Here is a 13,049-nt window from a genome sequence, read left to right on the forward strand (position 1 = left end):
GAAACAATAAGTTTTGTACGTGCTAGTCTTTGCGTGGAGACACATCAAAGTTTCATTCAGGGTCTGTGCCTGCAATCTATATATATAGCCTAAATATTAACGGTTTTAGCAATAGCGACGTCACGCTGGTGCGAACACGATTCACAGAAAAGGCAGGACTTGAAAGCAAAGGAATGGCAGAGCAAATTACCTCTGCTTTCATAAAACATCTTTTCCCATATAAGACGTGGCGTCAAACTAACTTGTTTCATTTTAATGAATTTATGCATTAGACATTTGGTTTACACCTACGAGGAAGAAAACATGTTCATGTACACCGTAAGCTTCTCTCAGGTGTATAAACATGATTAAAAAGCGCGGAAGCCCTGATAAACACTCAAGCTGCTCTGACGGAGCTTGAAAAAAACAAAGAAAGTGCTTAAACGCACAATTTTAATACACTTTTAGCAATAGCTATATCGTCAAGGAAAGCAGTCAGTTAGCGTTGGTTTGAACTTACTTATAGCAAAAGCATTTGATCGCTCATCTTTATGCATATAGGAAATGAGTACAAGCCAAGCAAAAGCCTAGTAAAAGCAAATGCTACTTTTTATGCATCTGACCCATCATCAGCTAATTTTGGCTGACTTTGGTTTTATTGATGAAAAAGAGGAATTGCGCTACGACGTAATAATATGCATGCGATAACGTTTGCGCATGTGCATAAAAGCGGTTATTATTACGCAATACTTGTGCGCAAATTATGCAGGGAAAACATTGTTCATAATAATAAGAAATCATAAGGCTAAGCAATTTTTCAATTTACATTCATTTCAAAATGAATGACATATTAATTACACTGAACAAATAAAAAACAAATTTTAAATGTGCGAGATAGCAGATTGCGAAAGAATAACAAGAATTTATGGACTGATATATTACGGTTACCAAGATGAAACATCAGCTGAAGGAAGGAACCATGTAAGGGTAACCATGGGAAACGTTTGCCACAGCTGTGCATGTGGAACTTATGGCTGTTCTCTATGTGATGAGGTAAGGGAAACCTAAGGACAAATATCAAAATTATATATTTTTATTCTTCCTAGGTATCTGGACTCACCTTATAACTTTTTGTGCTTCAATTGTCATTTCTATCAAGTTTTCCTTGGATCAAACTTGCAGTGAAATTCAATTCTCTATACAAAATCCGTTTATATATTGATCCATTGACATAATTTGCGTAATGTTATGATTTCAAAGTTATCAAAGTTATCATCACCATTGTCATCATCATCATCATCATCATCATCATCATCATCATTATCATCATCATCTTCACCATCATCATCACCATCATCATCACCATCATCATCATCACCATCGTCATCATCACATCATCAGTAGCATCATCACCACCATCATAATCCGAGTGTATTGGTTTCACGGTACACTATGTATCTTTCGTTGGCAATTGTTGGCAATCATAATCAGCATTCATTTATTTTTGCAGTCATAATCATCATTATCATTATCATCTTTAATATCTTCATCACCATCTTCAACCCCATAATGATCATCACACCACCATCATCATTACCATCATCACCATCAAAATTATCATTATCATCATCATCATCCTCATCATCATCATCATCATCACTTTCACCTAATCGCCATCATCATCACTTTATCATCATCAATTCCAATTCGGTGGTGTTGATACTGATGACAAGGGGGAAACGATAACAACTAAAAGTGAAAAACTGACCCGTCAATACTCTGGCCCAGTCAGATTGATTAAATTTTTATTCATCGCTCAAATAACAATAATTATTATGATTTTTTTTTATAGTCGAACCGACGTGACAGCGGTATGACCACGATCAAGGAAGACCACTACCTCGATGCCCTGACGGAATTCATACGACGATGTGACCAGGAGGAGGTGATGTTAGCTTGGATCAAGAAAAGGTGCCCCAATATCCTAAATGTGCTTCCCATCGTAGAAAGCTCACCGAGTAACCCTGTCAGGGTAATTGGTGTAGGATGCGGGAATGGTGAGTATCGTGTGAATCGCCCTTGGTGTGACAAGGGCGCACGTACATACCCTTTTCACAACCAATAATCTTGCACGCGCATAATAGAGCAATTACACTGATCAAATCATTCGTTTCAAACGCCAAGCAAACCTCAAAAAAACGTTTAAAGATTCCTCCATGTAACTCCAAATTAAATTCCTAATCAATGCCCGATAACTTATTATAAATGGTGTATATTTTAAATTTGAAATGTAAAACTATTTGTATCGATTAAATGGGTGACTCAATGATTCAAATTCCCTCAAGATTGTGGTTATATGCAGTCAACAAACATCCCCTAGACAATAAAAACCCAAAATGTATAGAAAATGAATGAACATATATGTATAAATGAGTACGAAATAAAAACATGACAATCTTACACAATTATAACATTTTAAACTTATGAAAAACGTCATATTTTCCCTTGGTAATGGAGGTTTGAATTATTCAGTTATTTCACCGAATTCTATGACAATGACTATCGATTATTTTTTTGTCTTTTGCAATCTCCTACAGCAATAGTCTTAAAGGACAATTCCACCCAAACAAAAGAAGAAAAAGAGAAAAAAATTAACAAGCATAACAGTGAACATTTCATCAAAATTGGATGTAAAGTATTGAAGAAAGTTATGACATTTAAAGTTTCGCTGAATTTTACAAAACAGTTAAAACAGTTATATGCACATCTTGTTCGGTATGAAAATGAGGAGACTGATGCCGTCATCCACTCACTGTTTAATTTTATTACATTAAATATTATGATAATTATTCTCATCATTGTCAAGTAAAACAACGATTAATTCCTCCCTGAACATGCGGAATTAGCATTATTTAAATACTATATGTTGCAGTCAAGTTGGTCCTTATTGTCAAATTTGTAAAAATGAAATATTGTATAATTCAAATAATACAGAAACAAAAGAAATAGTGAATGAGGGACATCATTGACTGTCTCATTTGCATTTCACAGAGTTTTGCATATCACTGTTTTGTGAAAAATAAGCGAAATTTTTAAATATCATAACTTTCTTATTTTACATTCGATTTTGATGAAATTTTCAGCTTTAGGCTGGTTTGATTTTTATTCAAATCAGCATTTTTTCAGAGTAAAAAAAAGTGCAAAAAAACTTGTCTCAATGGAATAAGGAAAAAATAAAATTTGCTTACAAAAAGAAAGGAAAAAAGAAATTGCATCAACCCAAAATTCCAGCCCCCCCCCCCCCCTGTAGCTAATGGTAAGTCCCAAAGTATAAAAAAATCAAATAACGAATAATACACAGCAACTGGACCCTTCTCAGACTGTTTGAACTGTGGGTTTGTTTTGTAGACATTTGCCAAAGGCTATTTAGTGTTCGGCCTTCCTTCTCATTTCTCATATTTGTTTAATTTTCAACGTATTTTTTTTTCTTTCCCATTCGTATTTTCATTCAGTAAAACCTACCTACGTCAATCCAAATTCCTTACCCCAAAACTCTTCAGATTTATAGATATCCAGTGACAAATTTTATATTCGCCTCTGTCAAAGCGGTATTCGAACAATTTTAATCTCACTTTATATACTTATAATATATCATATATCGGAGATTTTGCTGATTATTAATTCGAGATGAATATTTCGTATATTCATATTTCTCGGCCTATTGTTAAATTGTTTTCTCGCCAAAGGCTTGGCATAAAAATGTCTTTCAAAAGTTTGTTGTCCATTTGGCCGCGTCGGATGTAGACCTTGTCAACCAAGTTTCACCACCAGGCATTTATCTGATGATTAATTCCTCATTTTGAATATTCTTTGTCCCGATATGGAACACTGAAATTATTTCAGTTTAAACCCCGCCAAATAAAGGAATTCTGCTTCCGGAAAGGAGATGGAGGGGGATGAGTCAGCCAAAATAATGAATCCTACTTTCTGATAAATGATATTGAAAATCCTTATCTCGTTTTCAATTGATCGAAAACGATTTTTTTTACATTTTTTTGACAGTCTGATTCAGTTGTTCCCCATAATTTTCGAACAAAATATATATACTCATGCGTCTTTAACAGCTCTACTAAAGGAATATAGTGCAGTTTCTATAAGTAAATAGGGAAAATTTCTAATTTATAAGATTTAATCTGATTAGAAAGGTGGGGCTTTCCATTATCCACTATCGCTCAGTGATGCAAAAATTAATTTCTACGCTATACTATCGGATAGGTATAATGGATGTGCAAGTTCTACGAGAGATGAGTTCGTTGAGTGCCTTTACACAAGAGATCGCCATTGAGCCGAATGATGCCGAACTTCTCCGATTCAAGGCGAGGATAGAAGAAGACGAAAGACTAAAATCGTTTACCTTTGACTGGATACATGCGACGACAGAAGTTTTTGAGGTAACTAGCTCCGATCTACGTATATGAAACTACATTTTGACATTATTGTTGTCAAGTTTTATAGAGAAAGACTATAATTGTTTGTCCCTTTAATTTTTTTTCCAATGACAAATTGAAGATCACATTTATCTTCACAGTGGCCTGATATACTTGAGATCGTAAACATAAATACTCGATAGATAGATAGATAGATGGTCTATTTGATAAAACTCATACATCATGGCGGCCAAGCCGAATTGTGATGCATTTACTTATAAATTGAAATAAATCAATATATTAAAAATGGAATACATATCATTGAAATGAATGATAATTAATAAACGCAAGTATTGTTGAATATAAATATGTAATAGTGACATATACTGAAAAAAATGAAAAACTGACATTTTCAAGATCCTTCTAGTTGCAAAACATTTAACACATCCGTTCATCATCGCATGAGCCTATATAACATTTAGCCAATTAGCCACGAGTGTTAATAGTGTTTGGGAACCAGGTTTCTTATTCAATTTTCTATTTGCAGAAACGGTTGCCTAAATCGGAAGACAAATAGCAGAACAATTTAGTTTCCCATTGTAACTTTGCTCTCGGATAGGTGTGCACACAAACCAATTTGAAGTTTGTAAAAGGAAGGGGATTAAAGGTGTATTGCATAAATGGCTATTTTTTGTTAGCCCCCCCCCCCAAAAAAAAAAGAGAGAGGGAGAGAGTGAGAGAAACCGACTCATGCACCCTTTTACACTCAACATAAATGTTACAGTCGGGTCGATATATTTAAGCTCCCGACCATGCACAAACTGTGCTTCTGCTTTGGATCATTTCAGTCTAAAGATGTTGATGTCGAAGAAAAAAGTTTGTACACATTTGAACGTAAGGTGCACCCCACCCCCCCAAAAAAAAACCCCACAACAACAAAAACAGTATCGATATAAATATGTCTAAGATTCAGGAACTTTATGACAATTTCTGTTTTGTATGATGAAATTCACTATGATACTCGTTATCGTACAAATTGATGTGGGAATGATTTATTTTCCACAAGGCGTATCGAGATTGCAAAAAAGGCCTAAATATATTATTTTTCGACGAATAATCATTATTGCAATCCAGTTTGTTTGAAAGCCTTCATAAATTTATCGCTGTATTTTTAAGACGCCTGTAGATTACTTTTGTATGACCTTTTCGAAAGCAAACAACAGAGGACATTTTGTCATTCGTAATAATCAAACATACTTTCCTTCATTTTTTTTCAATTCTGTTTCTATTTCTCAATTTGTTTCTGTTTATGGTAACTACCGTAGGAACTCGGCAGGATATAGCGTTTTGCTGGTAAACGCCAAGCTGGCACCATTTACCTATATATATGAAACATTTTACGTCAAGTTTAATCAGTTAATTCATTTATTTTGCATCAATTAAAAAAAAATCAATAGTATCAAATTTACATTCACCGATCAAGATCGTTGTGTGATATAACATTGAATATGCGTTTTATCCTGATATGTAAATGGTGCGATTTTATTGTAATGTGTTTTACTCAGCAAAAACTGTGGTGTTAACCGGTGTACATAGAGGACCACACCAGTTATTTTACACCGGTGTTAAATTGGTGGTGTTAGTTTTACACCTATAGGTGTTATTACAACACCTTTTGTTATTACATTTACACTCTCTGGTGTTATGTTTAATCTCTAGGGTGTAATTTTAACACCTCAGGGTGTGGTCCTCTATAAACACCAATTGGTGTCAGTTTTAACACCGCAGTTTTTACAGTGTACGTCTTTGAAAATATCGTTAGAAGGGAGTTTTCGAAACACTACGCAGACGTTTTCTGGAACGTTGAGAATCTATTCCAAAAACCCCTTCATGACAAAGAAGTCATTGTCGACAATCGATGAATCAAAACAGCAGTGTCGTCCAGGGGGCGTTTCATGAAAGGACTTGTCGTATCCGACAAGTCCCATTTTATCCGACAGTTATCATATAGGAACAGTACATCTCAGCCAATCATAATCATGGAAAGATGTCAGATCTGACAACTTGTCAGACAAAAATGTTGATGAAACGGTCCCCCAGGGGAGCGTTTCATGAAGGGACTTTGTCCGACAAGTTCTGTTTTATCCGACAATTACCATAGTAACAGTACCTCTCAGCCAATCAGAATCATGGAAAGATGTCAGATCTGACAACTTGTCGGATGAAAATATTGATGAAACGCCCCCTGGACTCTGGACAAATGACATTTTTTTGCAATTTTTTGTCAGCTCCGAATCTTAGGACGATCTGCTGTTCTGGTTCACAATTCTTTTTTTTGGCAAAGGCCTGTACATGCTGTAAGCTGTTCATTGAGATTTGACGGGCATTTTTAAAATAGATTTACTGTGTTGTATATCCCCGTTGCAATCGCGAAAAATTTGCTATTGAATATACCTGAGAGTTTACACCAACATCGATATCTATCAGCCTCTTTTCTCTCCAAAGAAAGGGGCGTGAACGCTGTTTTATTTCATGCAATTAAGAAATTCAAATTACGAATCGTCTGGGGTTCTTTTTTTAAGAAACACAGAAAATGGCAGCCAAGTTTTCCTCGCATACTCCTTGCTTTTTTTTTCTTTGTTACTCGCAATTATGAAAAAAAAATCAGTTTTTTTTTACCGATATGAAAATGATACAATACTCAATAAATATCAAGTTTAGTTGTTCAACCTGGTGTCATGACGACAACGTATTCCGAGATTGAATTTGAATGCCATGGGCCTTTCAGCTCAACCTTTTGTTCCGATAAGTACGTACGGCGCCAATCGGGGAAATATCATGCTGCTTTCCTACATCATGTTCTCACATTGCTCGGCCCTAAAGCACAAAAGGTCTATGTGTATTTATTTTTCCCTTCATACTTTCTTAGATCCCTATCTATTAAATTTTGCTTGAATTCATACAATTTAAAAAATTTGTAATTTAATCTGTCATTTTCTTTTTTTCTCCACAAAGCCCACATTTCCCTTTTGTTGAAAATTAGAGGGTATGGCATCTTTTTTTTGTTTCCTCTCCTTGTTAGTATACGTTTCCTCTTTCGAAACCAAAAAGCAGTTTCTTCAGACTTTTTTCTTTCCTTAATTTGTTAATTTGCTTTGTTGCTGTCACATTTCAAAAGACAACACACCAGTATAAATATATTATTTCAATTTCAGGTAACTATGAATCAACTTGTCGCAGAAGGCGCATTTCCAAAAGTTCATTTCGTCCACATGTTGCAGATGTTATACCATGCACGAGACATGGAATCTACCATTTCTAATTATTACAAGGCACTGCTTGATGGTGGAGTCATGCTCATCACGATAGCTTCAAAAAGTGAGTATTCAAGTAGAATGAGATTCATTCGTTCGCGTTCGATAAAAATAGAAACAAATTAGTTAATGATAGTATCAGTACACTCTTAGAGTATACCACATACAGATCAGTGGAGTACATGTGTCATGCTCGTCGTTTCACTTTCTATCCTCGCTTTGACAAAGTTTAACTATAAAAACACTCAAATGATAAAATAAGGGCAACAAGGCTTTTCAATAGACGTCAGTACATGTGGAAGATAATATGCTTCACTTTGAAATAACTCCTTCTCATATAACTATTCTACACATAGGCCCTGTGCCACATGTGTTTTCCCTCTACAGTAAACATGGTAAAAACACTGTTAAATGTTCTATACACATGATACAATGATTTACTATATGAACTTTACAGTAATTGTTTAAACAAGTATTTAAAATCTAAAACAAAGTTTGAATTGAGATATTTGATATTCAATAAATTAAGCATGATTGTTATACTGTTAGATAACTTCTCCAAAGTTCATATTGTTAACAACGTTGTATAAATTTTAATCAGCGTTTTTACTGCAAAGTAGTGCGTTATAATTCTTGTCACTGCTTGGGAAATTTCAAATCAATAATGGCTGCACGAGATTGCACTGTATAGTGTAGGCATGAGAACCTCAAACTGTATGTCTTATTCTAGAGTCAGGTACATTATCAATGATCAAGGCTATGAACAGAAAGGTATCCTTCCCCATCAGCACAGCATCATTAATTTGATACCGCGGGTTTTTTCTTATCAATTTGCGGCATATTCTTAGGACATTTCTTTATCTATAGTCCTTCTAAAAGCACAAGAGGTATCCGAATGTGTCATTTTCAACGAATTATTGGTATGCATTCTGATACTTTCTTTCCGTGATTCAAACGTTGTCCATCCCTCTCTTTTTTTTTCTACCCTGTTTTTTTTACTGTTTGAAAAAAAAATCTCCCCATGGATTTAAGTTGATAACAAGAATTGATTGCTGTCAGAATAACGTATCTCGTGATTTCATGAATATATTGATTGCTTTCTAGTGTCCCTGGAAAAATAATGATTGTTTGATAGACTATATTGTAATAGCCTATACATTAACTCAAGTTCAGATAAAAACCGACTGCGCTGGCATTTTTGCAAATGCAAGTGAAGCATGTACTAGTTTGTTCAATGTCATGCATGGGCGTCGTTCCGCGGGGGGGGGGTTATCCCCTTCATATTTCAGGTGGGTGGATGGCTTGTTATTCATTCCCCCATCACAATATTTATGATGAATCATATGACAGGTATGATGACGATAAGAAAAGTTGGCCTACATGCTGACGGATCGTAATGGTAACATTGATTGTCGTGGTTCCTATAGATTATTTTTTTACCAAAATTATCCAGGATGAAATCAAAATAACATGCCTAAGCGCTTGGGTCGTTTTTTTACCACCATTTCAAATATCATTTCATTTTTGTTAGTATTCTTTATCGCGATTTATAATGTAAAATGGAGAAAATGAGGATTTGAAATTGAAAAGAGTGTATAGAAGGGTAATGACCATAAAAACTGACAAAAAAAATTATCGAAAGTGCTCATTTTCAGGTCAATGATTGGGGGAAAAACAGCCCGCGCTTCGCGCTCTCGTTTACTTCGTACTTATACGTCGTCTTGATGTAATTATAGAAATAAAGTAATTTGTCCTTAAAACTGTAATCTGTAGGACTATTCCCACTGGCATGCAGATGTGGGGCTAATTGAGGACTATATGGAAGAAAAGGGACGAATTCGAACCATGAACACTGATAGACACACATGATGTCAAGATAATATCACCAAATGTTTTATTTGATGCTTTGATTTTTGTGTGTGTGGTTATTACAGAGAATAACGACATGTTCAAGTCTTTCCTTGACCTCGAGCCAAAGCGGAATAAACAAGCCCCAAAGAACAAGAAACGCTACAGTGATGACGTCACACGTGTCCTGCGACGTCTGGGCCTCAAGTACGACATCGAGAACGTCATCTACCATCTGGACATCACGGAATGCTTCAAGGAAGATTCCAAAGGTGGCAAACTTCTTCTGGATTTCATCTGCCTCACCAACGCTGCTCAGGTCTACCAGACGCTGACGACCTCAGACAGGGACCGACTGATGAAAAGGCTGCTGGACCACTGCGAACAGCACCCCGACGGCCGGGTTACCGTCCGGCTAAGCTTCGATGCCATCGTGGTGACAAAGAGCAGTGAGCAAACTTTACTAGTTCCATCTTCAGCCGATAGCAGCGCGGATGGAAACAAATTGGACGCCCAATGAAGTTTGTCGCCCTCTGTAGTCTAGGAGTACCCATTTTCGGATATGACCGATATGTATATTTTGATCAAGTAACTTATATATTAGGTTTTACCAATGTAAAATTGGCTATCGTGATCATCGTTATATTACTGATGGTCACGGTTGAGAAGGAGTTTGTCATTTGTATTGTATTAACTTATTTTAAAAGGTTCGTGTTATAGGAAAGGTATACATTACCAGTTGCTTGTTATGTAGAGAACCAGTTTTGATTATTGAATGAACGATATAGGATGGAGTATTAGCCTGCAGTAGTCACATGATTGGGTTCGAAGTTACTTACCCGAGTAATACATTTTTCAAAAAGTATGAAGAATCAATCCACAAAATAGACCCTATGCTATTGACATCTATTGATACATTGAAAATCAGGGCAGCTGTTCATATTTGTGTGTCTGTTACAAGAAAAAGAGGCTTTGTTTGATATGTATTCAAAAACTTTGCTTACTGTGTCATTGGTGTTCATGTTAGCTATTTTTTCCTTGCACTCTGGCAACCACTGTAATCACTTCCAAAGATACATTATTTTTGGTTTTAAAGATTTGGTGCTCGGGTCCGTGCGAAATTTACGACGAAAATTAATAATTCGAACTTGCCACTCTTTACTCCGAATGGTACTACTAAATAATAATCTCGTATTTATTCAAAGCTGCGCCGAAATCGAAATTCTCCCGTAAGAGATTTTAAAAAGGTAATAGAAAGCATTTTAAACGCTCTTTAAAATAATGCCAAAATATCGCATTTCAGACGAGAATTTGAGTCCGTATGGAAATATTTTAGCTGAATGTATATACCGATCTTCTGTTTGGATTGTGGTATGGTATAATGACTTTTTGAAATAAAACACATACATTTTTGGTGCTGATATTCAGCTGTACATCAATCTAGGGTTTTTACTTTTTTATTTTATGTTATAGTAAGTAAAGAGTTTTTAGTCATTGTATCACTCTTGGTCAGCAAAGGTTTTCTGTCGTTTTAGGAAAACATGTATCATTGTATGTACATTTACATGAATTTTAGATATAATATAATTTATTATTTATAATTATGTTTACAGGGTCAAAGGGTTAGACTTTCGAATGTATATAGATGAGATCATGATTTAGAATTAGTTTTGACGAAACACAGTACCGCGTGGACAACCGTTTGATCATTCATTGACGAGGTGTTAAAAAAAACATTTTATTATGAAATGCCAATGGGATACTTAATAGTTTCTCAAGACTTTTGATGAAATTTGACTGCAATTCTAATATCATCTCTATTTCAACTATTTCAAAATACTATCAATTTCGTTTAAAGACTTTAACAATAGGATATTCATTTTCATATAGATTTAAGTTGAGTTGATGATATTTTTTTATATAATGATGAACAAACACCTTTGGCTTGTCATATCTCGTTCTTTTGGGAAATCATGATAAACTTTACTGATCTGCGCATTGGCCAAGACTTTAATGAAACATCTTCTGTTTGTCATGCCACATGGGTGTGCTTCATGCAGTGGCTTAATGGGCCAAGAATTTTGAGAGGGCTAACTTTGAAGTATATAGGGTGACATTTAGGATAGTTGCGAGTGAGCGATGCGAGTTAGCAAAAATGTTTACATTTTTATTACAAATATCAAATTTTGTGATAGATTTGACAAAATATTCAGAGAATTATATTATATTTCACCCTTCTCTCTTTCGATTTCTTTCCTTTTCTCTCTTTTTTTAAGTCGTGATTTCTTTTTTTTTTTGGGGGGGGGGCAAGAGCGCCCCCCATCTGTACTCGAGTGGTTCATAAAACAGTTGAAATAAGTCACGAGCAACCAGAAATAACTGGATCATATGGTTTATATCTTGGCTCTCCATATTTAAGATGAACGGTTCATGAAGGTTGTCAGCACTGACAAAATCATGCGACATTGTCCGACAGTCAGTAAAACTATCAAAGAACTGTGCTTACCAGCAATTTCTAAACAAAGAAAATATTTCAGATCTGTCCACTTGTAAGACGACGAAATTATGAACCCCCGTGTATATCTCGTTCATGTCTGCACGATATACTTATAAAACAGCACCCTGTTGAGATATTTTCGTTTTTGTATCTCCTTGATTAAAAGGAAGCTAGTCTGTGTTATCAACTTTTAAGCAGTCAAAATAGCTTAGTTTAGACGATATGCAGCATCATAAGAAAATTAACATGATTTTGCTTATATTCCAAGTTGCCAATTTCTGCGTAAGCTTTGATTATTTCTCAAATTAATTTAGTATCCTCTATTTCAAGTGTGGATGCTGTGTTTCACATTTGGTTCAATTAAAAGTGGTGTATCCAGATAACTGGAAATTAGATAAATTCGGCGTGCTCCAGTTTATCTATGAAGATATGACATTAATTATCTCGTTGCATTGTGGTATGAAATGAGAATAATGTCATTCAGTAGTATACTCAAAGTTGAAAGGTCTCGGTACCTTATGATTGTAATGAATAATTAAGAATTAAGGTGAAACTTAGCATTCCATAGAAGTGTGGGCTAAATTTCTTGGGGTTAAACATGGATTTAATTATCAGAATGTCACAAAAACGTAGGTTTACCACTTTTGAAAACTACTCCATATGTAGTGTGGCATTTGTCATGTTTGATAGTATTTTCAAATATGCAGAATTTTTATTTTTTCCTTAGAGTGTCTGGAGATGTGATAGTGCTTATCGAAGACTTATTTAGAAGTTTTTTTTTATTTATGAACTATATTTGTTTGTTTAAGAGTAATGTAGTCAATAAACATGTATCTTTTTTAGTTATTAAACTTTATAAACGCTTCTTTGAAAGGGACATAAAGACGATGCATTCACTATTTTATTACATGTAGTTGAAGAAATCCCCATCGACAGGTTTTAAGGTCAGTCAATAGTGGAATAGATTAACGTCCTTAACAATGT

The 13,049-nt window shown here is 35.0% G+C and overlaps 1 protein-coding gene across 3 annotated transcripts in view; it reads left to right on the forward strand.

Annotated features, from left to right (window-relative positions):
• LOC121411449 (histamine N-methyltransferase B-like) overlaps positions 1-11,794 on the forward strand; it is a 32,525-nt gene extending 20,731 nt beyond the window's left edge. For 2 of the 3 annotated variants that reach the window (XM_041604197.1, XM_041604196.1), the window contains exons 2-5: positions 1,832-2,036; positions 4,255-4,430; positions 7,622-7,784; positions 9,655-11,793. In XM_041604197.1, coding sequence (XP_041460131.1) covers positions 1,853-2,036; positions 4,255-4,430; positions 7,622-7,784; positions 9,655-10,088 — 957 coding nt within the window. In that variant the 5' untranslated portion in view covers positions 1,832-1,852 and the 3' untranslated portion in view covers positions 10,089-11,793. Of the gene's footprint in view, positions 1-1,831; positions 2,037-4,254; positions 4,431-7,621; positions 7,785-9,654 lie in introns of all 3 variants that reach the window. The other variant, XM_041604195.1, reaches the window with a different exon arrangement.
• The last annotated feature ends 1,255 nt before the right edge of the window (positions 11,795-13,049 follow it).

Source organism: Lytechinus variegatus, chromosome 3, assembly GCF_018143015.1.
Source record: "Lytechinus variegatus isolate NC3 chromosome 3, Lvar_3.0, whole genome shotgun sequence".
NCBI classification, from domain to species: Eukaryota; Metazoa; Echinodermata; class Echinoidea; order Temnopleuroida; family Toxopneustidae; genus Lytechinus; species Lytechinus variegatus.